The sequence below is a fragment of the Lactuca sativa genome, chromosome 1, assembly GCF_002870075.4.
Source record: "Lactuca sativa cultivar Salinas chromosome 1, Lsat_Salinas_v11, whole genome shotgun sequence".
NCBI lineage: Eukaryota > Viridiplantae > Streptophyta > Magnoliopsida > Asterales > Asteraceae > Lactuca > Lactuca sativa.
This window is the reverse complement of record NC_056623.2, coordinates 92,586,227-92,608,650: the sequence shown is the minus strand read 5'-3', so window position 1 is coordinate 92,608,650 and position 22,424 is coordinate 92,586,227. Positions and strand designations below refer to the sequence as shown.

The 22,424-nt window shown below is 36.5% G+C and overlaps 1 protein-coding gene across 1 annotated transcript; it reads left to right on the top strand.

The window, feature by feature from the left end:
• Positions 1 to 5,802: 5,802 nt before the first annotated feature.
• LOC111915909 (uncharacterized) lies at positions 5,803 to 11,091 on the top strand. Its single transcript, XM_023911548.3, has 22 exons — positions 5,803 to 6,421; positions 6,534 to 6,595; positions 6,849 to 6,986; positions 7,070 to 7,327; positions 7,423 to 7,611; positions 7,686 to 7,751; positions 7,863 to 7,973; positions 8,065 to 8,126; positions 8,206 to 8,250; positions 8,335 to 8,408; positions 8,581 to 8,648; positions 8,770 to 8,838; positions 8,956 to 9,056; positions 9,137 to 9,218; positions 9,306 to 9,384; positions 9,471 to 9,558; positions 9,652 to 9,805; positions 9,876 to 10,073; positions 10,168 to 10,227; positions 10,333 to 10,592; positions 10,674 to 10,776; positions 10,887 to 11,091. Exons 1-22 carry the CDS (start codon positions 5,896 to 5,898, stop codon positions 10,938 to 10,940), a joined length of 2,847 nt encoding a protein of 948 aa, XP_023767316.1. The 5' UTR covers positions 5,803 to 5,895; the 3' UTR covers positions 10,941 to 11,091.
• The last annotated feature ends 11,333 nt before the right edge of the window (positions 11,092 to 22,424 follow it).

Genomic DNA, 22,424 nt, shown 5'->3' with positions numbered 1-22,424 from the left:
CGCTTAAGAGGTACCTAAAACAAAACTGAAAATTGTAAGCACGAAGCTTAGTGAGTTCCCCCATCATACCACATAACATACATATACTGTCAGGCATATTTGGGTGCCCGACCTACCCCTTCGGTCCTGTCGACCGAATACTGCCTAGCATATCTGGGTGTTGGCCTCCCCTTCGGTCATGTCGACCGGATACTGCCTAACATATTTGGTTGATGGCCTCCCATTCGGTCCTATCGACCGGATATTGGGGATTATTTCACTCCTCTACTACTACCACATAACATATATCACATAATTATATTCTATCTAGTATGACTGGGTATGACTACCCCTGTTCGGCCTTATCGACCGAAAATCTTGGGGACTATCTCCCCTCCTGGTACTGGCATATGACATCATATTATACCGGAACATAACATATCAGGTAGTAGTAAACCTAGATGAATATCACAAAAACAATCATCTAACATACAACTCTTGCTGGTGGGTCAGCATTGTGGCCGTAGACCCACCACTACTGAAAGGTAACTCACCTTGTACAAGTAGCTGCTGATAATCTGCACGAGAATTCTTTGTATGCTACTGCTCCAGAAATCCTCCGGCTATAATTCCCACAAAACACTCAGTCAGAACTTGATATCTACTCTTAGGGTAAAATGATTATTTTACCCTTGACCAAGTCCAAGTCAAAGTCAAAGTCAACTTCCAGTTAACCTGACTCGTCGAGTTGGGCCGCCAACTCGTCGAGTCCCTATCCTTTCGTCTGGCCTTGCTTCACGCCTCAACTCGTCGAGTTTGGCAATGACTCGACGAGTTCTCCTTCTAAAATAACTCCGAATGAGCCTTCATCCGACTCGCCAAGTTGTATGAACAACTCGTCGAGTTCATCTCCCTCATATGAACACGTTCAGTTTATGACTCGTCGAGTTGTATGAACAACTCGTCGAGTCTATCTTCGAAGATTGGGAGATTGCCTTGGACTTGCCGAGTCTGTTCATACACTCGTCGAGTCCCATGGTTCTCAGGTCCTTTTCGCATCTAAACATCTACGGGACTCCCCTCCCTAACAACTTGTCCATTCGTATAATGGATTCGGTGGTCATTATGCCTTAACTCGGCGAATCCCAAGAACAACTCGGCGAGTCCATCCTTGACAAATACCATGCAGTCGATTTAAATGGGTCTTAACATGTCAAAACCATATATCTAGCCTCCTAATGTCCATTTTATACGTAAAGTTCCAAACTTGGTGCACATGCATGGGGTTTTTGGATCAAAAATCCATAAAAGGTGCTCTACAATGTGCATGGAGCTCTCATGGACATAAAGTTGGCACCTTTATGCCATGAGACCCCTCCAAAAACTCAGATCTGAAAGTAGAGCTCCATGAATCGCTTCACAAATCTGGAAATGGCTTAGAAAGCCCTAAATGCACCCAAAATCTAAGTCATAAAGATGAACAACCAAAAGAAAGACCAAAACAGGGGGCATTTACCTTGATTGAGCTGAAAATGGAATAAGATATCTGGATCTACAAGCTCCAAATCGAATTCCCAAGCTTCCTCCTTCCTTCCAAGCTTCACAACCACCCAAAAGCACAAAAAATGGCCTTAGATCACTCAAAGCGGCTAGGGTTTCGATAAGGGGTGTTCTGAGAGCATAAGGGACAATGGAGGCTGCAATAAGACGTTTAAATACGGTGCAAACCCCTTAGATTAGGGTTTTTTCCAGACAGTGTGGACTCGTCGAGTCCGGACGCCGACTCATCAAGTTGCTCATTTAACTCCCATGTCCAATCCGCTTCTACTCGACGAGTTGGGCCACCAACTCGCCAAGTCCCAGGTCAAAATGAGAAATATACTCGAATAAAATACATACCAGGAATCGGATGCTACACTCCATAAAAAGAACGCCCAGATTTGACTTCGTATGAGTAAGTTATGAATTTTCTAAGATTTGGCATAGAAGTGCACGACCCGAAACTCGAATTTTAGATCGAGCGGTTTTTAGCCTATGTGACCTAGATGAGAGTTGAAGATCTCATTAATAGGAACTCAACAATAAAAAAGGCAGAAGAAAATGGAGTCCGTATGAAGGAGTTACCATTTTTTCGCGGTCATATAACAATATAATCTCCTCCTACCATTAAATTTAAGATCAATCGAGAATTAGCTGACATAGTCATAATGAAAGTTGTAGATCTTATTTTTACCCACGCGTGGATATAAAGAATGTCAAAAACGGAGCTCGTATGCAAAAGTTACAGATTTTAGAAGTTGGAAGTGTGTTGTGCGAAAATGGGTGACGTGGTACAATATTGGCCATTGCTTTCTCCCCAAGTCTTATCACCAGATGGTGACATGTGGCACAAAGTCCAGCTATATTTCACCCTATAAATAGAACCTATATCACTCTCATTTTCTTCACACCTTTCCCATTATTTATTCTCTCTACACTCTCTCTAAACCTCCCAAAACTCCCCTAGCGCTATAAGAAAGCCTCGGAGCGCTCGACGGATCCGAGAAGAAGAGCTTTCGGCTGGGAAGTTCTGCCCCTGCAGAGCCCGACTTCTAGCCAAACTCCCTCGCAGGTAAGATACGCCTACGCCATTTTAAATATGGTTTTTATTTAAATATAGTAATGTTATTAGGACCTTATAATAAATATTTGGGCTATTATTATGAGATATATAAGTGTCGTTATAATATCTTTTTAACCACTCGCGGTACGAGGAATTTGGTTTGGAAGGCCGCTTGGGTTGCTGGATTTCAGAAGTGCTTTATGCCAAAATGATCCTGCCCTCCGGTGTTCCATGTCTGGCCCCTGTCTGTACATAGTGGGTGAAAAGTATTATTTAACGCTTATATAATAGTAATAATAGCTAGACTATTAATTAGTCTCGTCGAACCTTCGAGTAAACTCTAGTTGTAATGATACTAGGTTTTGTCAAGGGAAAATTGTTTTAAGAGTTACGAAGCGTTGTCCGAGTACCGAGTCACCACCGTATCAAGTGAGTGCATAGTTACTTTCATCTTACACATAAATATGAAGTGTTTTATATAAATTACGTGTTATGTGTGCATATAACCTGTATACTTGCTATATATGCTGGATGAACGATTTTATCCATGTTTTAAATGATTTAAACTGTATACATATTTTATATCTACAAATATGTTGGGTATAACATGGGTAGACGAAGGATGAGAGATAAAAGATGATGTGAGTAAACATTGACATCTATGGACTTAGTGCCTATCGAGTAAACGTTGGTAGCTATAGACTTAGTACCTGATGGATAAACGTTGGTAGCTATGGACCTAGTACCTGATAGATAAACGTTGGTAGCTATGGACGTAGTACTTATTATATAAACATTGGTAGCTATGAATTTAGTACTCGGTGAATGAACTTTAGCAGCTATGGATTTAATGCTTTACAAATGAGCATTGACGGCTATGGACTTAATGTCTGTCTTATAAACCCTAGAAGCAAGGGACTTCAGAATGAACAAATGCATGATAGATGACTCTTAGGGTAAACCCTTAAGAGTGAGGAAGATAATGAGGATGGGTAATTGGGTTGATTGTTTGTTGTTTAAACATAATAATTATATTATCGTGGGTTGAAAAACCATATGTACTCACCAGGTTTTCCAACCTGACCCATTCAAGCTTATTTGTATCACAGGTGTCGATACGAAACTACTTTACACTGAGAGATTTAAAAGAGATGTAAATTACTAGTGTAAATAAATGTAAGTTCTGTTTATGCTAATATTTATGTATTGACGATGACATCCCAATGTTTTGAAAATGAATAAAAATAAATTTCTTCGGAAATGCTTTGATAACCTATTTATCATGTTTTCGGGGAACAAATTCAACAACATTTTTATTAAAAGAGGTACTCTGATTTTATAAAGCATAAACAAAATCGGTATTTTTTGGCCGTGAAAATGGGAATGTCACAAGACATTATCCCGTCATGCTGGTACGCTAGAACATTAGAGTGGAAAATGAAAAATGTATGACTGAAGTTGAACATTAAGATCTATATGGGACCCATTTTCATATGAGAGGGTATTTTTACAATGTTTTAGTGTCCGACGACAAGTTTTACCCCGATTTAATTTCCGGGAACGGGGAGTTCCTCGCCCCCGCGCCCCTTCGATATAATTACCATATGTTTAACTGTTTTATTTGTAAAAATAAACATTAAACTTAAAGTAGCCATTTGTAATGTATGTTTTGTATTTGAATAAATAGTGTAATATGTAAGGTTAAACAAAACAAAAGAGTGAAGAAATAAGATAAATAAGGTTAAACAGATAATATCAGGCCAAACGAGGTTAACTGGGATTAAGAGGAAATGATGACGACCTTTAAATTTGGGGGTAGGAAACGAGGGAATTCAAGATCAGGGGAAATCTACGAATTCGGGAGCGGTGACGGGGCAAAGGAGGCTATTTATACCCCGTTTTCTCCTGTTTATATTACTTATAGGACGAAAAAAAATATATATCAATGATTTTATTTATTTATTTATGTTTTGTCTTGTTAAAGCCATGTTGGAAAGATGCTGAAAACTTTAAATCTATGTGATCTATCAGAAAAAAATATAGTACTTATGTATAGTCGAAGGTGGGTACGAACGAGTGACAAGTCATTATTTTAATGGAGATTTTATAAGTTATTAAAAACTTTGAGTTATAGGACTTGTTTATATGATTTATTCCCCAAAAAGTGAGATAGAAACGTTAAACAATTTCTAAATATATGAATGATTTTGAAATTTAAAATACTAATCTAGTATTTTTCTTTAATTATTTTTAAGTTTTTTTTATTGTTATTTTTTTGTTGAAGAACAATAATAAAATCCATATAATTCAAAATTCTCACAATGATTGAAATACATCTTTTGAAACAATGTTATGAAGTGGTCAAAAATTTAATGGTGATTTTAGCTATTTTTCAAAAATATACCAAAAGTTAAATATAATTAGCATACTAGGATGATATTATTCTTGCTTTGCTGACTTTGTCTTAGGTAGGGATCATTTTTTGTAAAATTTTAAACATATGGATCATTTATGTGAAAAAATATTCTATGTAGGCATCAAACCTAACTTTTGTAAATTTATTATTAATAAGGGGCATTTATGTAATTTTATAAAACATATACACCATCTTGTAAATATAATTATGCACAAAGACCTCTTCCGTAAATTATAGTGTCCCTTATTGTAAACATGCCAATATACAAAAACTAAATGGGTGAAAATATCGGTGTTTACATTTGATGGGGGTAAAGCTACCATTTTACAAAGTATAAGGGTTAAAAAGGAATATTTAACAAAGTAATGGGGTGGGAAGCGTTAACGTAAGCATATATAGTGACCAAATATGCCGAAAGTTTTATTGCGAAAAAAAAAGTCTTATAGCCAAATAAATAAGTTTTATGGCCAAAGTTTTCCATCATTTGTGACTAAAGCTTAAAATGACAAACTTTTATCTTCAAGTGTAAAATATAAAACTATACACTATTACCAAAATCTAAAATCATAAAACTATAATATTACTTTTGTTTTAATATATATATATATATATATATATATATATATATATATATATAATATGATATTTTATTGAATATTTCTAAATCTTATAAAATAGACAAACTAATTGATTGCGGGCTAAAGTGGACAAAATACAAGACAAATTGGCTAAATGTAATCTCTTTATTCTTTGGGGGGTGTTGCGTAATTTTAAGAGTTTCACTGTATACCTTCCCCGCGTCTTTCTACTTTTCCCGCCAATACGTTTTCACTCGACCCTCATCGCCCTCTCTTTGACACACAAACGCAGATTCATCCACGCCGAGCTCAGATCGGAGATGGAAATGGACATTCCGATGCCGGACGAACTCGAATGGCTCGAAGCCGACTTGCAACTCCACGAAGAGTATCTCGACGAAGATCCCGAACCACCACCACTACCCGAAGAAGAAGCATCATACATTGAAGAAGTATATGAAGCTCTACAACCGGAACCCATCGTTAAACCTGCTTTACCGATCCCGGAGAAAGTACAACCGAAGAAGCGATTCCGCCCATTAAGCCCTAATTTACTCGACCCTAGCAATGTTGACGATTCGGTGGAAGATAAGCGATGCAAAGTTAATGATTCGAGTGCAATTGAAGCTGATGATGACTGGCTTCGGTACTCCCCGCCGCCTCAGGAAGAATCAGTGGTTATTGTTGAGGAGGAGAAGGAAACGTTTATCTCGCGATATGTAACTGATATTGAAGGAGATTTTATGCCTGTGACGGCGCCTGATGGCGATAGGGTTTATGCTAAGCTGGTTAAGGAGGAGAAGGATGGCAAGCTCAAGAAGTTGGACGTGAAAGCTCCATCCAAAGGTAGAGTACTGTTGACTTGGCTAATTTCTACTGTTAAATTTGGATGCTTATCTGTAATTGTAGTATAAGTATACGATATTGTGCATTTAATCATGATGAATTAATTGCGCAGGCCTTATGCTGGAACCTATAAGCGTTCTATTGCAGAGGGCGGAAGAAGATGCTATTCAAAAGGTACGCGTACTCTGTTGTCATGATCACCTGGTCACCATAATCTCTTACCATAGTCACCCTCTACTTCTTACATAGTGGAACACAATGAGTTTTATCTTGATTTGCCTCCTTTAGGACCTTCATATCCAATCTCTGTGATGATAGAGAGACAATAGCATGTTATGTATGGAATCACAATGTTACTACCTAGGCTAAAATTTTCAATCCTTTCCAATTGTTATAACACACTGACCATTATTACTGTGGTGTTCAGGCTTTGCAAGCCAGCGTGTCTAGTCAGGTTGATGCAAATCTTGTGGGAACACCTGTGGTAAATGAACGACTCTGGGTGGATAAATATTCTCCTAATTCATTCATGGAGCTTCTCAGTGATGAACATACCAACAGAGAGGTGCATATATATGCCTTCCAAACTGTGCTATAACCTTATTATTATCTTAAACTATTGAATCTTATCCAGTTTCCTAATTCCAGGTCCTTTTATGGTTGAAACAATGGGACACTTCTGTTTTTGGATCTGAACTCAAGAGTACAACAGACGATGTTTTATCCGCTTTAAAAAGGCATTCCACTGTTTCTCAACATAAGAAAGTTTCCAGCAAGAATTTGAATGGGTGGAACAAAGATTCTACATCTAACAATGAAACATTCAGAGAAGACAAATATGATCATCATGGCATGCAAGAACTTCATAACAAGAAGATCAAGGACTCTGGCCCACCAGAACAGAAGGTAAAGTAAACTTTATAACTTGTTTCATAATTCATACACTGTTGCTAGAGCTTTTCAATACCATATGTTCAATGTTCATACAACAATTGTTGCAGATCCTTCTACTATGTGGTGCACCAGGGCTTGGGAAAACAACACTTGCACATGTGGCAGCTCAACACTGTGGATATCGTGTGGTGGAGATTAATGCTAGTGATGACAGGTCATCATCAACAATTGAAACCAAAATTCTTGATGTGGTTCAGATGAACTCTGTCATGGCTGATTCAAGGCCAAAGTGTTTGGTAGGTTACATCACACAATACTATTATGACTTTCTATTTTGGGTAAGAATGTAATTTAACTTTTTTTGTTGTAGATAATTGATGAAATTGATGGAGCTCTTGGTGATGGTAAAGGGGCAGTGGATGTAATTTTAAAGATGGTAAATCATGCTTTTCTAATTTTCTTTATTAACCTAATATACACATTTTAACCTTCTCTTATATCACTTTATTTGTTCATTTTTTCACACAAGTTACAATTATCAATGCAGGTTGCTGGTGATAAGAGATCTGATAGTGGGGTTGAAAATATTGTTCAAACAGAACAATCAGGAAAAACATCTTCAAAAAAGAAAAAAAAGGACACTCCACTTTTAAGACCTGTAGGATCAATTTACTTATGTAGTTATGTGTTTATTCCATGATTTAGTCTTTCTCATTTATTTGATACTCATGGGTTGTCTTCATATGTAGATAATTTGCATTTGCAATGACCTATATGCCCCTGCCTTGAGACCATTGCGTCAAGTAGCAAAGTAAGTTTTATCTCAGTTTGTTGATTTTTCATGTATTATTCAGACTAAATTATTGACAACATGTTTTGAAAAATTGCAGGGTTCTTGTATTTGTTCAGCCAACAGTAAATCGTATTGTCAGCAGGTGATTATTTACATAGACACAGTAATCAAATGGTATTAAAAATTTAAAATGCAACTAATCTCAGATTTATTACTGAATATTTAGGCTTAAGTATATATGCAACAAAGAAGCTATGAGGACAAGCTCTGTTGCACTTTCTGCATTGGCTGAATATACTGGTATGTGATTTGCTAAATTGTATCTCTCAACATATTGTTTATGTCGATAATAAACTTTGATATTGTATTATTGTAGTTATATGAAAATATAAAAAAGTGGTTATCCCTTATCACTTATCGCTTATCACTTCATCTATATTTGTATATCTAATTTTTCTTTTCTTTTTTTTAGAATGTGACATTAGATCATGCTTGAATACTCTACAGTTCCTCAACAAAAAGAAAGAAATGCTCAATGTGGTATGTGGAATTCAGCTTGTTTATGTGTATTTCTATGCATAGAAATTATTATGAATTGACAAACTGTCTGTACTTTTTTTATTCAATTAAATTTAAAAGAACTGTTTTTCTTTTCTTGTAGTTGGATATCAGTTCTCAAGTGGTTGGTAGGAAGGATGCATCAAAAAGTGTTTTTGATGTATGGAAGGAGGTATGAATGCAAGAAATAACAATTTACTTTCATCTATTTGTGTATTATAACATGCCATTTTCATTTCTTTCTATTACATTGCTATTTTTTTGAATCTAACCCTTTTTTATTCAAAAGGTTTTCCAAAAGAGAAGATTAAAGGGGGCAAGAAAGTCCATTGAAAGTTCCAGAAGCATGTTTAACGAGTTCGACTCTCTTCACTCCTTGATCTCTAACTGGTATATTAAAATATTTCAAAATATTACAATCTCTTTTTCCAGAATTGCCACATCATTTTCTTTAACTGATGACTTTTCAGTGGCAACTATGATTTAATATTAGATGGAATCCATGAGAACATCCTCCATTTAAATTATCATGATCCTGTGATGAAAAAAACAGTGAGTTTTATACTTTTATTCCAAGGATATATATATATATATATTAAGTAACTCGACATATTAATTTAACAAATTTCCATTATGTAGGTCAAGTGTTTACACAGTCTTGAGGTTTCTGATATCTTTCATCAATATATTATGCGTACACAGAAAATGTCTCTTATGGGTATTTAACCTTTTTTCTGTGTACAAACATTTATAAAATTGTAGATTTTATATAAAAGCTAACACAAGTATGTTATCTTTTTGCAGCTTATCAACCCGCTATTGCAATTTCTATACATGGTGTGGTATCTCAAGTTGAAAAACCTAATATTCAATGGCCAAAATCTTTTCATAGGTATGTCAATCAAACTAAAGATTTATACTTTTTTTTTTAAATAAACACTAGCTTTTGTTTTTTAAGGTTGAATTAATTCATTGTTTACTACAGATATCGAACGACACTCATAGAAAAAGTGGAGTCATTGCACATGTGGCACAATAAAATATCTCCATCAATCTCAAGACACATATCCACTAAATCTTTTGTGGAAGATTTGGTTTCCCCATTATTGCATATTTTATCACCTCCAACTTTAAAGCCGGTAATTTATTTCTTCTCAATTCTTTTTTTTAATACTTTCTTTGTATTGAAGTTATTTTTTTTATTATCAGGTGGCTTTGCATTTATTATCAGAAAAAGAAAAAAAAGAAATGGCTCATCTGGTTAATACCATGGTGTCATATGCCATAACATACAAGAACAAAAAAATCGATCCTTTACCTAATAAACTTAAATTTGAAGTTGCTACAGACAAGGACACTCCAGTTCTTTCTTTTGATCCCCCAATTGCTGACTTTGTAAACTTTGAGGTTAGGGTTTTGACTTTTGATTTTTTTTTTTTTATAATAAAATCTAAATTGAAATTATATATATAATTTCTAATTTATAATAATCTGCTTGCAGGGGTGCAGTAGTAATTACTTCATTCTTGGCTTAGCTGTTAAGCAGCTTCTATGCCATGAGGTAAGCAATACGAGTTACAAGTTACAAAACCACCCACTTGACTTGTATGTGAAAAAGACTAAATTGCCCCTAACATCATATGGTTAATCTATGTTGCTATAATAGGTTGAAAACCAAAAGATACTACAAAGTAGCATCAACAGATCAATGCATGGAGATGATGGGAAAGAAATTGTGAAAGAGAAATTTAGTAAACCTAATCGTGTTGTGGAAAATGACAAAAATGCCACCAAAGTAAAGAATCCATCGGGTCCCACTCCCACACAGCAAGAAAAACATACTCCTATTATCACTGTAGTACCAAAATCATCTGAGACTTCTACTACTACAAAGAAGAAATCAAGCTCTTTCAATTTCTTTGAAAGGTAATTTAATCCAAATATTTTATATTTTTTGTTTTGTTTGTGGCTTATAGTGAAATTATTAATTATTAATTTGCAAACCAGGTTTAAGAAAGTGAGCGTGAATGGTTCTCAGCTGACCGAAACTGTGAAAAAAGTGGCAACATCTGAGAGGGATTCACGTCCGGTGTTATTCAAGTTTAATGAGGTAGGTAACTTAAATATTATGAAAAATTCAAATTTTATAAAATAATTAATTTATTAAATGTGTAACACTAATTTTATATTATCTTTATATGTGTTGTTGCATGAATGCAGGGATTCACTAATGCAGTTAAAAGGCCAGTCCGCATGCATGAATTTTTTTTATGACGTGTCATGTAATGTTGTTTTTGTTTGTATTTCGGCTTTTTAGTGTAATATTATTCTTGATGCACTTTTCTCAACATTAAATTATACATGAATTACTTAAATATTAGGTCATTATAACATAACTACCAAAAACATTTCCCTCCAAAATAAACCAACATTAAAACATATAACTCCATCACATATAGCTACACAATTAATGTAGACTTAACATATGTAATTCCATCTGAAATATTTTGGTGGTTGTAAAAACATAACTACAAAAAGTACCCCAGTCCCCTAAACATAGTTTCCTCCAAAATAAACCAGCATTAACTGTTATTTTCACATATAACTTGGAAGGTTTTTCACCAATTTATGTCATGATCATGCGTCTACAGAATGAATATCAATACCTTCAACAATGAGCCCAGATTTCCAATGAAGTTAACGTGTCTCCATAAAATATATCTCCACTTCATCATCAATCTCATTCTCACCTTTATAAAATCTACCCCATTCAATCTCCATTCACCCATCCACCCGCCTCTGCGGGCCCCCACCCATCACCTCTCCATATCTAGACCCACCCTCCAAATCACCGCTCATTTTTGGTGGTATTAAGTAAACAATCCTTGCCATGTCATATATATATATATATATATATATATATATATATATATATATATATATATATATATATATATATATATATATATATATATATATATCATTTTTTTTTCAAACACACATATTTTCAACACAAACACATATATTCACTAAAAAATATTCCTTCCTCATATATTGTTATGGATCCAAACCAAAATACCTCAGCCACTTCCAGTGGCGGATCTAGCTGGGAAGTCAAGTGGGGTGCACATTGACCGTTGACTTCACCGTTTTGTCCATGTTATTTTGTTAACTGTATGTCATTGTAAATTTTAAAATCTGAGTTTCCACGGAGGAGCACCAAACACAAGAAACAAGAGCAAACATGGGATGAAGAACATAACGCAAGGGTATTTTGGGAACTTTTTATGTTGGGATTTTATTTAATTAAAAAAACTCATGGTAAATATAAAAAACATCTTCTATTTATACTAGAAAAGAAAAGCTAACCAACTATTATTATCTACTAATAAATTTGCAGGAAAAAGATAATGAATCAAATGCAAAAACGGATATTTAAAGTTTGAAATTTCTGGATTATTCCAACATTATTCTCCTCTTTAAATAACATTCATAATAACATTTTGAAATGGTTCATACAAAACCATTACACAAATTAGAAAACCATTACACAAATTAGAGACAAATCAGATTTCACAGTATAACATTCCAAATAACATTTTGTATCAACTCGTCCCACCAAAAATCAGAAAAATCATATTTCAGAGTATAAAATAACCTTATGATTTAGTTTATACATATTATGATTTCTGAATCAAAAGCAATCAATGGAATAAGTTCATAAATATTATGATTTCAATGGAGTAAATGTACAAACTTTCCAACGAAGATGGTGTGTGCTAGGTTCGAGCAATTCCTTCATTTGTTCAATTATTTGTATTAATGGTTTCTATTATTTCCTTCATGAGTTCTTGCAATTGGTAGCTAGGTCAAAAACAGGGGAGAAAAGAGTCACACTAGAGAGAAAGAAATGTTGGATAACAGTTGGGAGTGGGGACCAAGTATTTTGAAGAGGGGACCAACCATTAATAAATAATAATATCATTATATATATATATATATATATATATATATATATATATATATATATATATATATATTACTGCTAGCAATTTTTTTTAAGTGGGGGCCATGCACCCCACTAGTTGCTAATTGAATCCGCCACTGGCCACTCCAAATGATCCATCAGTGAATCTTAGCTACATGCAATTGATATCCTTTCCAATTCAACAACCTCTATTCACCAATCTTTCATACCACCCATACTACTACCAACAACAACAACAACCACAATTCATTCAACCCCAATTTCAAGTCTTTCAATAACAACATTCTCCGCAATTTCAACCCCAAACTTCCCAACGTCAACAAACTTCACAATCATCTCAGGTTTCACTATCTCAATCTCAACCCATAAACCTCGACAATGACGACGACGACGAACGGGTTGAAGAAACACAACCAAATCGTAGAAGGCAAAAAAAATCAAAAGATCAAAGGAAAAAGAAAAGTATGCAATGGACCGAGGAGGAAAGTTTAGCTAAAGCTTGGATTTTCATATCACAAGACGGGGATGTTGGCAATGCGCAAACGAATCAAAGCTTTTGGAATCGTGTTTTAGACCACTTCCACACCTTATTAGGAAGACAAACGAGCCGGACATACGACTCGGTCAATGCAGAATGTCGTGACCTTCGAGCAGCTTGCACCAAATTTAACGACGTATTTGACAATCTTAAAAATATGCATAGAAGCGGTAGCAACGATTTCAACATTTTATCAACCGCGTTTTACCAATACAAAATTACCAACAATGGTAAACCATTTGCCAACCAAAAAGCGTGGGAAGTTGTTGCAATTGTCCAAAATGGGTCATTTATCCAGAAACTGCGTATTCGGGATCTACCACCGGCTCCAACAACCGAGAATGTCCGAGTCGAACATTGGTGTTAACCTTGACCTCAATGATGAGTTCGACGCCACCAAGGGGGAGGGTCCACCGGATGTCCAAATTCGTTGACCACCGGGAAGGGACAAAGCAAGAAAAGAGGCGTCTTCTAGCGGAAAATCAACAAACGAGGACGTACTAGCGGATAAAATCGACAAAACTCTAAATTTTTTAGAAATTTTTTTTGAATCAACAGAGGAAGCTCGTCGGCGACAATTGGCACACACCGATCTTCAAATTATAAACACGGTGCCGCAACCGAATCTCAACCCGGAAAATTTAAGTGTAACGTCCCAAAATTTAAGACTAAAAATTTCTTTTAATAAAACATTACTTTAAGAAAATTCATCATTTCAAAACATAAACAGAGTATTAGTTTCCAAAATACATCTTCGTTATCAGAGTAAACATTCCCAGGCTGTCTAAACTATGGTGTGTGCCATGCGATCACCCCGAGCTCTTCCCTCCGCTACCGGAAGTACCTGAAAACAAAACTGAAAACCGTAAGCACGAAGCTTAGTGAGTTCCCCATCCTACCACATACCATGCATAACCACATACTGCACATACCGGGCCACGCCCGCTATCCTGGGCCTCGCCCCTACCTCGGGCCTCGCCCGCTACAACGGCCTCGCCGCCCCAGGCCCCGCCTGGCTTCGATCCCCGCTCGGATACAGATCTGTTTTACTTAGGCCTCTCCTGTCACAGGGCCCCGCCCACTAACATATAATAACACATACACATATCACATAACATCACATAAGCTAAACATATACTAACGACTCTTGTTCTAAGGCCTCGCCTATCTCTGGGCCCCGCCCTTGTCCTGCTACTGATGAGTCATGGAACCCCGTCCATACTCCTGATGATAGTGAGGTACGGGCCCAACCCACCCTCACTCCTTCCCTAACTTGGGCCTCGCCCCTGCTCTGCTGCCACTGAGATGTGCACCATCCACACTCTGTTATTGGTGAGATACGGGACCTCGCCCACACTCACCTCCCTACCAGGCACATACAAGTATCACACAAACAACAAGTATAAACTACCACATAAACCATTCCTTGGGCACCTGCCCTTTATCATTGGACCTCGTCCCGAATATCATACTAGCATACCGGGCCTAGGGCTAACCCCTGATCTTCTACTCATAACTACATGGGCAAGCATTGTGGGCGTAGACCCATTCATACACAGGGAAACTCACCTGATACTGCTGAACTGTGACAACCGTCAATTTTCGGTCAAGTCAAAGTCAACTAAAGTCAACAAGTCAAACCGGTCAACCCAATTCGCCGTGAGTACTAGAGTTTACGTTATATAACTTCTAAACAACTCTCTATTCTAATGAGAGATCAGAAATCGAAGAGTGCGTTCATCTAAATCTCCTTAACCTAAAACGGTGGTACGTAGAAAGCCAAACCGATAAAACAATGTTACATACTCATCGGGAGTATGCAAGATCCCTAATCAAGGCTTAACGGGGTTTAAGGACCTTGCAGTGCGTAGCCGGACACTCAAAAAGGTCACCAGTGAAACCTCTCCCACATATCTCTAAGTATGTGAAACCTCTCCCGCATATCTCTAAGTATGTGAAACCTCTCCCACATATCTCTAAGTATGTGAAATCTCTCTCACATATCCCTTTGTATGTGAAATCTCTCCAAGTATGTCAAATCTCTCCCAAATCTCTCTAAGTATGTGAAATCTCTCTCACATATCCCTTTGTATGTGAAATCTCTCCAAGTATGTCAAACCTCTCCCAAATCTCTCTAAGTATGTGAAATCTCTCTCACATATCCCTTTGTATGTGAAATCTCTCCATGTATGTCAAATCTCTCCCAAATCTCTCTAAGTATGTGAAATCTCTCTCACATATCTCTTTGTATGTGAAATCTCTCCAAGTATGTCAAATCTCTCCCAAATCTCTCTAAGTATGTGAAATCTCTCTCACATATCCCTTTGTATGTGAAATCTCTCCAAGTATGTCAAATCTCTCCCAAATCTCTCTAAGTATGTCAAATCTCTCCCAAATCTCTCTAAGTATGTCAAATCTCTCCCAGTATGTGAAATCTCTCTCACGTATCTCTTTGTATGTGAAATCTCTCCAAGTACGTCAAATCTCTCCCAAATCTCTCTGAGAACGAGGAATCTCTCTCAAATCTCTCTCGAAATCTCTCCCCGACTTTCTATAATCACTCGGGGCATCCCGACCCTCGAATTTGGCGAAAAATAGCCCAAGAACGGAAGTCTACGCGAAAAACGGACTTAAGGAAACGAACCCTCCGAACCGAAAGTACTATTCATGAACCGAACCGAAAGCACTATTCATGAGGGTCCAAACCGAAAGTACTGTTCATGAGCTGAACCGAAAGTACTGTTCATCCGAACCGAACCCGGCCATGAAGGAGATCCGAACCGAACTCTGCTAAGAAGAAAGGTCCGAACCGAACCTAGTGTAGAAGGGAGATCCGAACCGAAGGTACTGTTCACTACTGTTCACTACAGTTCCTTCGGTTCTAGCCTGATCTCGGACCGAACCCTTGTTTTCGCACCTGACTCCTCATCGGACCGAGCCTTCGGACGGACCCCGCCTTCGCTTCTTGCCTTCGCGTCGGACTGCATCGCCTCGGACCGAGCCGTCGCTTCGCGCCTTCGCCTCCGGACCCAGCCACCCGCGTCCGAACCGAGCCCAGCTGACCGAGCCTCGGCCTAGATCCGAAGAAACACGCTGGAAATTTGCATTTTCGCCCCGTTTTTGCATATTTTTGCATTTTAAACCCATTTTTAATTATTTTAACATGAGATTTTCACCCAAAACTTTATTTTTAATTATAAGACCCCTAAATTTATGATTTAATCACATTTTAAGGATAAAATCTTATTTAAAAAGGAGTTGGTAAAGTACAAAAAGAAGAGTGTTGACATTACCTTAGTTATGACGCAAGCAACCTCCACACCCACTCCATGACAACCCACACTCCTCCCCACCATACCTTGTACTTTTTACCTCCCTCACAAGCCATCTCCATGTTTTGAGAGCTGGATATTCATCCTCTCTCCTCATTTTCTCTCATTTGTTCTCATTTCACAAGAAGATCAAACTCCTTTCTCTCTCACTTTCTCTCTCTAGAAATTCGAGATTCAAGGGCTGATCTTGAGTTTTTCCTCCACATTTGGTAAGCATAATCCATTCCCTTTATGATTATCTCAATTATTTCCACTCAAATCATGGATATCTTACACAAACTCCATTATATTTGTGTTAGAGCTTCGAATCTTCAAGTGATTCTTCAAGTGTTCTTGGGTTGAACACTTATCTTCTTCAACACTTATCTACTGAAATCACACAAGGTGAGTTCATACCCCTACATTTTCATGTTTTCTCAAGTTTTAGGGGGGGAATACAAGTTAAAACACCAAGAACATAACTACATTTTTCTAACAGCTTTCATCAGAAAAGTTCAACTCCATTCACGGACTGTTTTGGACATCTTAAACATTTTTGTTTTCAAAACTGTTTTAGGTGCATATAGTTCCACTTCTTAGCTTTAAAATGGCTACTTGCACATATCCATACGATTTTTCTACAATTTATGGTGATTTTTACAAAACTGCCTATCATTTCAAACACCAATCCGGACCAGTCTGTGATTATGGACTTTTTCACCTAAGTTACAGGTCATTAAAAATCATGATAAAAATTATGAGTAAACTAGACACATTTTGGGAACTCCCAGAATTTACGGATTTAGTTTTCGACTTCGTATGATTTTTCTATGAATTTTCAAAAACAGTGTAGAAAGGCTGAAAATTTGTTAACAGCTTGTAATTTTTAAAACACTTTGTATTATGTTGAGCAAAGTGTATAATGTCAAGTTCTAAATATTGAATGTGTTACCTTGTTAGTATATCATCATACTGAAGTATAGGCATATATGATAAGATTATTCATTTATTTGGAACAAGTACATTAAACCATAATGAGCATAGTTTATGAATTTATAACATTAAAGCATTCATAGAAGAATTTTTACATATTACAGACGTTTTGGATAAACTATAATAGGTATAGTTTATGTACCATTACCTCTTAAACTTATTTATCAAAGGTTTTCCGTTTAGTTCACGTAAATCTGTTAATGAATAAATTTGTGAGTCATTCCCTTCGGGTTACTTCCAAAGTAACCAATTTATAAGTCCTGTATTGTAACCAGAGTCTCCAGGAGGGAGAGCGTGATAGTTGTATATAGATCTATATTGGGTTTGACACCCCACACCTTGCTGCTAGCTACAGTTGGACCTGCAGGTCTACGGGTGACAAGTGTCATTTCAGTTCTACGACGCCTGAAGAACGTCGTTTTCAGGCCATCTAGGTCATAGTATGGTTATGATAGCTCACATGTGATATTAACAATCATAAGATTTACGGGTTCTAACTTTAAATTAGCAAGTTATGGCTATTTAGCTCACTGAAATTACTTTAAGTATAGAAAAATACTTGTACGCCTTCATATCAAAAAGGGTTTTATGCCGATTTAAAATCGCTTTTATATCTTTAAGTATGACATATAGTTGTTCATTTTCGGTCCTGGTATTTAGGACTACATAACTTTTGTAAGGAAAATATTGGATTTTCTTGGTATCATACATCTCTTTACAAAGATCGATTTTCAAACTTTTACTGTCAAAAGCTTATGAACTCACCAACCTTTGTGTTGACACTTTTCAAAACTACTTGTATTCTCAGGAATTCAGTGAAAACAGGAAACCAACAACGTTTTGAGGATGGGACGATAAATCGTCGAACAGTTCACTTTGTATCATAATGTAATTGATTTGAATCATGTAAACATATACTTTGGTGAAACTTTTTCAATTATATTTATGATGGTTGTATTTACTTTGAGCACTATTATACTCGTTGTTGTGATACTTTACATGAAGTCCTCCACCCCCGGACGTTTCCGCCATCCTTGGTTTGGGGGTGTGACATGAACTGCTGCTGCTAATCCCTTTGACTGCTACCTGACCATTGACTCCGAACTGCTGCTCCACTAGCTCCCCGAGCTACCAATATCAATACAACACTGAGTCAAACTGACCCCTGACAGACAACCAAGTAAACTCTGGTCAAGTCAAAGTCCTGGTCAAAGTCAACCTTCCAGGTCAACCCTACTCGCCGAGTCCACTTACTGACTCGCCGAGTCCCTATGCTCAAAGTCCTTCCAATCACGACTTGACTCGCCGAGTCTACTGATTCCTGAATCATGTCCTGTCCAACTCACTGAGTCCTTGCTCGACTCGCTGACTCGAGTCTTAACTCGAAGGGTTTGGGACTACGCGACTTGACTCGCCGAGTCTAAGAACAGACTCGCCGAGCACAAGGCAATCTTCATCCAACTCGCCGAGTTCATGCCCATCTTCATCCGACTCGACGAGTTGTTCATCCCACTCGTCGAGTTCCTCCTCATCTTCAAGCTACTCGCCGAGTCCACTCGAAGGACTCGCCGAGTCCATTCAGATCTACATTCATGCAAAGGACTTTTGAGTCATGCATGGACTCCAAACTGTAGATCTACCCTTCCCAAGCCTATCCCCCATGTAAAGTTGCAAACTTTACGTGTAGAGGGGGAGATCTAGGCAAAAAGCACCATAAACTAGAGTTTAAGGCCAAGGGGCTTCAAAATCGACTCAAGGGCTGATACTTTATGCTTCTCCAGTCCATAACACACTTGGATCTGAAGTAGCAACTCCAGATCCGGCTCCTAACTCAAAATAATATCATTATGGCTAAAGAGCCCCAACAACCACACATAAATCTAGATGCAAAAAGGGTCCAGGAACTAGTTTATACCTCCAAAAGCTCAGAAATGTCTTCCCAATCCCGGATCTACAACCCCTTTCTTGCACTCTCAAGATTCTTCTTCTTCCTCCAAGCTAAATGCACTCTTGAAGGCAATAAATGGTTCAAATAGAGGATATGGCGGCTAGGGTTTGATATCCAGGGCTTAAGAGGCAGTAAGGAACCCTAGGAAGGAGATTAAGACGTTTATATAGGCTCCAAGTCCCGAATTTAGGGTTTTCCACGCACAGACCAGACTCGCCGAGTCCACTTGGCCGACTCGCCGAGTTGGTCACTTACTCCTCAACCCGGATCCCGCTCCGACTCGCCGAGTCCCTCCTTGGACTCGCCGAGTCGACCCCTAAACTTAGGGTTTTCTTCCCTTTCTTGGCCTTCAAAACTTTGGGTGTTACATTAAGGGTGTTTTCAAAAATTCAACAAGAAGTTCTCGACAAATATCGCAACTAGATTCTATATTTTTATGTTTTTTTTAGTAATTTAAGTTTGATTTTCTATGTTATTTTTATGTTTTTTTAGTATTTTAGTTTTCATTTTCTATGTTCTTTACTAATTTAGGTTTAATTTCTATGTTTTTTTAATTAATGTAATGTGGTTTCAACTAATGTAAAATACTTTATTATGTTTTAAATTAATTTAATCATAAAAAAATAAAAAAGAAAATTGTGAAGTGGTAACTATTTCCTATGTCTTGTGGGTTGGTGGTGAAGTTGACGTGGCGTGAGGTGACAACACTTTTTCGGTGGGTTGGTGGTGACCACTTCCCATAACCTAATGTCTTTTCCGTGAAGTCAAGCCCATGTGACATGTATCCAATTTTATACACAAGATATGTTGCATAATTAGTCTTTGATGTCAACATATTTGTTCTGAAATTCCCTTTTATTTCAAGCCAACACACAGCTAAAAGCTCTGCTATCTTTGAAAATCTGCAAATTCTTCACAAAATAAATAAACGTTTGTCTCATGGTCCGATAAAGGGAATATCATAATAGCAACGCAATTACGATTAGTTTTTTTTTTTTTTTTTTTTGCTTATTTGACATCCAACCAATGATGACTTGGTAGATGTTAAGATCCTACACTGTTATATGACTGAAACCCCGTTGCCTCCATTTATTTTAGTAAATCACCTGACAATATTTTTTTTGAATGCTGATTGAATATTTGTATTGCCACATAAGCAAAAAATCAATTTGATATATTTGGTAGAAAATTGTAAGTACAATGCTATAATAGATTTATTTATTTATTTTGTTATTGGTTAAGAATGTAATAGATATGGGGCAAAATAACGAAAAGTCAAAGTCAATGGGAGAGAAAGAAGGGACCTTGATTCAGGCAAAGATCTCCACCTCCAGAATATACTAAAATGTCTCCCCATGCAATATAAAACGCCTTCGCTCCTAGCATTAAACATTTTTTTTCTGTTGTGTTTATTTAGGGAGAAGCTCTGTAGTGTACCAAATCGTTTTTAAAAATTGAGTTAGAAACAGAGTTATATGACAAACGTGTCACAATTTCCTGGATAATAGAATAAAAAGAAGGTGCCTTTTTAAAAAGGATTCCTTGTTAGATGTAACAATAATAATAGGTCTGTTGTTGTGACCAAAAAAAGATTTTCTTGAGGGAAAAGAGATGCGTCTTGTGAAATGTGAGTAAAAATCTCAAATTAAGTTAAAAAAAACGGGTGAATATGCCTAGTTTTGTAATTTTGTTCCATTATTTCAGCCCTAAACAATAAGATATTTAGAAACAAAACATATTAATTCAAATAATGGAAAAGGAAAATGACATAAAAGCATTACATTATCAGCCTAAAAATCAGCAATTATTAAATTTTGACAAAGTTATATGAATGTTCCTTGTAGTTTACCAAACCCAATATAATTTTTGAACCGGGTAATTATCCAGCTTTCTAATTATCCACTAGGGATAATTCTAGAAACCCTAAAGACTTTTTAAAACCCTCCATAGCCTCATGGAAGGTTCTAGAATGTATCTTGCTTAACTATTGAACAATTACACTTCAGTCTCTGCACTTTCAATTAATTATTTTAATCACCAAATTAATTCAAATTAAATTCTGATTAAATATTAATTAAATATTATTATTTCTAATTAATATATTATTTCCATAATATATTAACAAATTATTTATTTCAATTTATTAGTCAAATAATAAATCATTCTCTCTCTCCAAAAATATCATGTCCATTGCTATGTTTGAGGGCAACCCAAAAGGACTGTGCTATTATTAATTCAAGTTTATACCAGGTAATTTTTTTCTTCATTATCGTCTGTTCCTGGATCAATCGTTGTCCATGCTTTGTGAATTCAGAGCACTACTTTCATCCTTAGTGCCCAAAGAGTATAGTTGGTGGAAGAAAGCATCCAACAACTCGATCTCACAGCTTCTTAACTCAAGTTATGATACCAATTCTATTTGAGAAAACGAGAATGCAAAACAAAAGTAATCAAAATTCACTCTTTGATTTAATTGGAAAATCACTCAAAACCAATGGTTTTACAATCTGTTCTTATAATCATAAACTCGATTATAGATAGGTATATATAGATTCTAGAATAGGAAAATATGACCAACTTGCCATAAAACAAACTTGCCATAAATTGGATTGCTTGATCCTGAAACTTAGGATTCCAACAAAATCATGGGAAAGAAACTGTGAAAGAGAAATTTAGTAAACAAAATGGTGTTCTGGAAAATGACAGCAAAGTAAAGAATCCATTACAGCAAGAAAGACATACTCTTATTATCACTATGGTACCAAAGGCTACTACTACTACTACTAGATCAAGCTCTTTCAATTTCTTTGAATAGTAATCCAAATATGATTTTATATTTTTTGTTTTGATTGTGGCTTATAGTAAAATAACCAGGTTTAGAAAAGTGAGCGCCAATGGTTCTCAGATTACTGAAACTGTGAAACAAGTTTCGGCAACATGGGAGAGGGATTCACGTCCTGTGCTATTCAAGTTTAATGAG

What these genes read in the sequence shown, in the direction of transcription:
- LOC111915909 (XM_023911548.3), top strand. Translation starts at nt 5,896, where the DNA reads ATGGAAATGGACATTCCGATGCCGGACGAACTCGAATGGCTCGAAGCC. An exon ending in AGCAGCTTCTATGCCATGAG is followed by an intron (nt 10,228 to 10,332) that starts GTAAGCAATACG and finishes TTGCTATAATAG; the next exon opens with GTTGAAAACCAAAAGATACT. An exon ending in TGTTATTCAAGTTTAATGAG is followed by an intron (nt 10,777 to 10,886) that starts GTAGGTAACTTA and finishes GCATGAATGCAG; the next exon opens with GGATTCACTAATGCAGTTAA.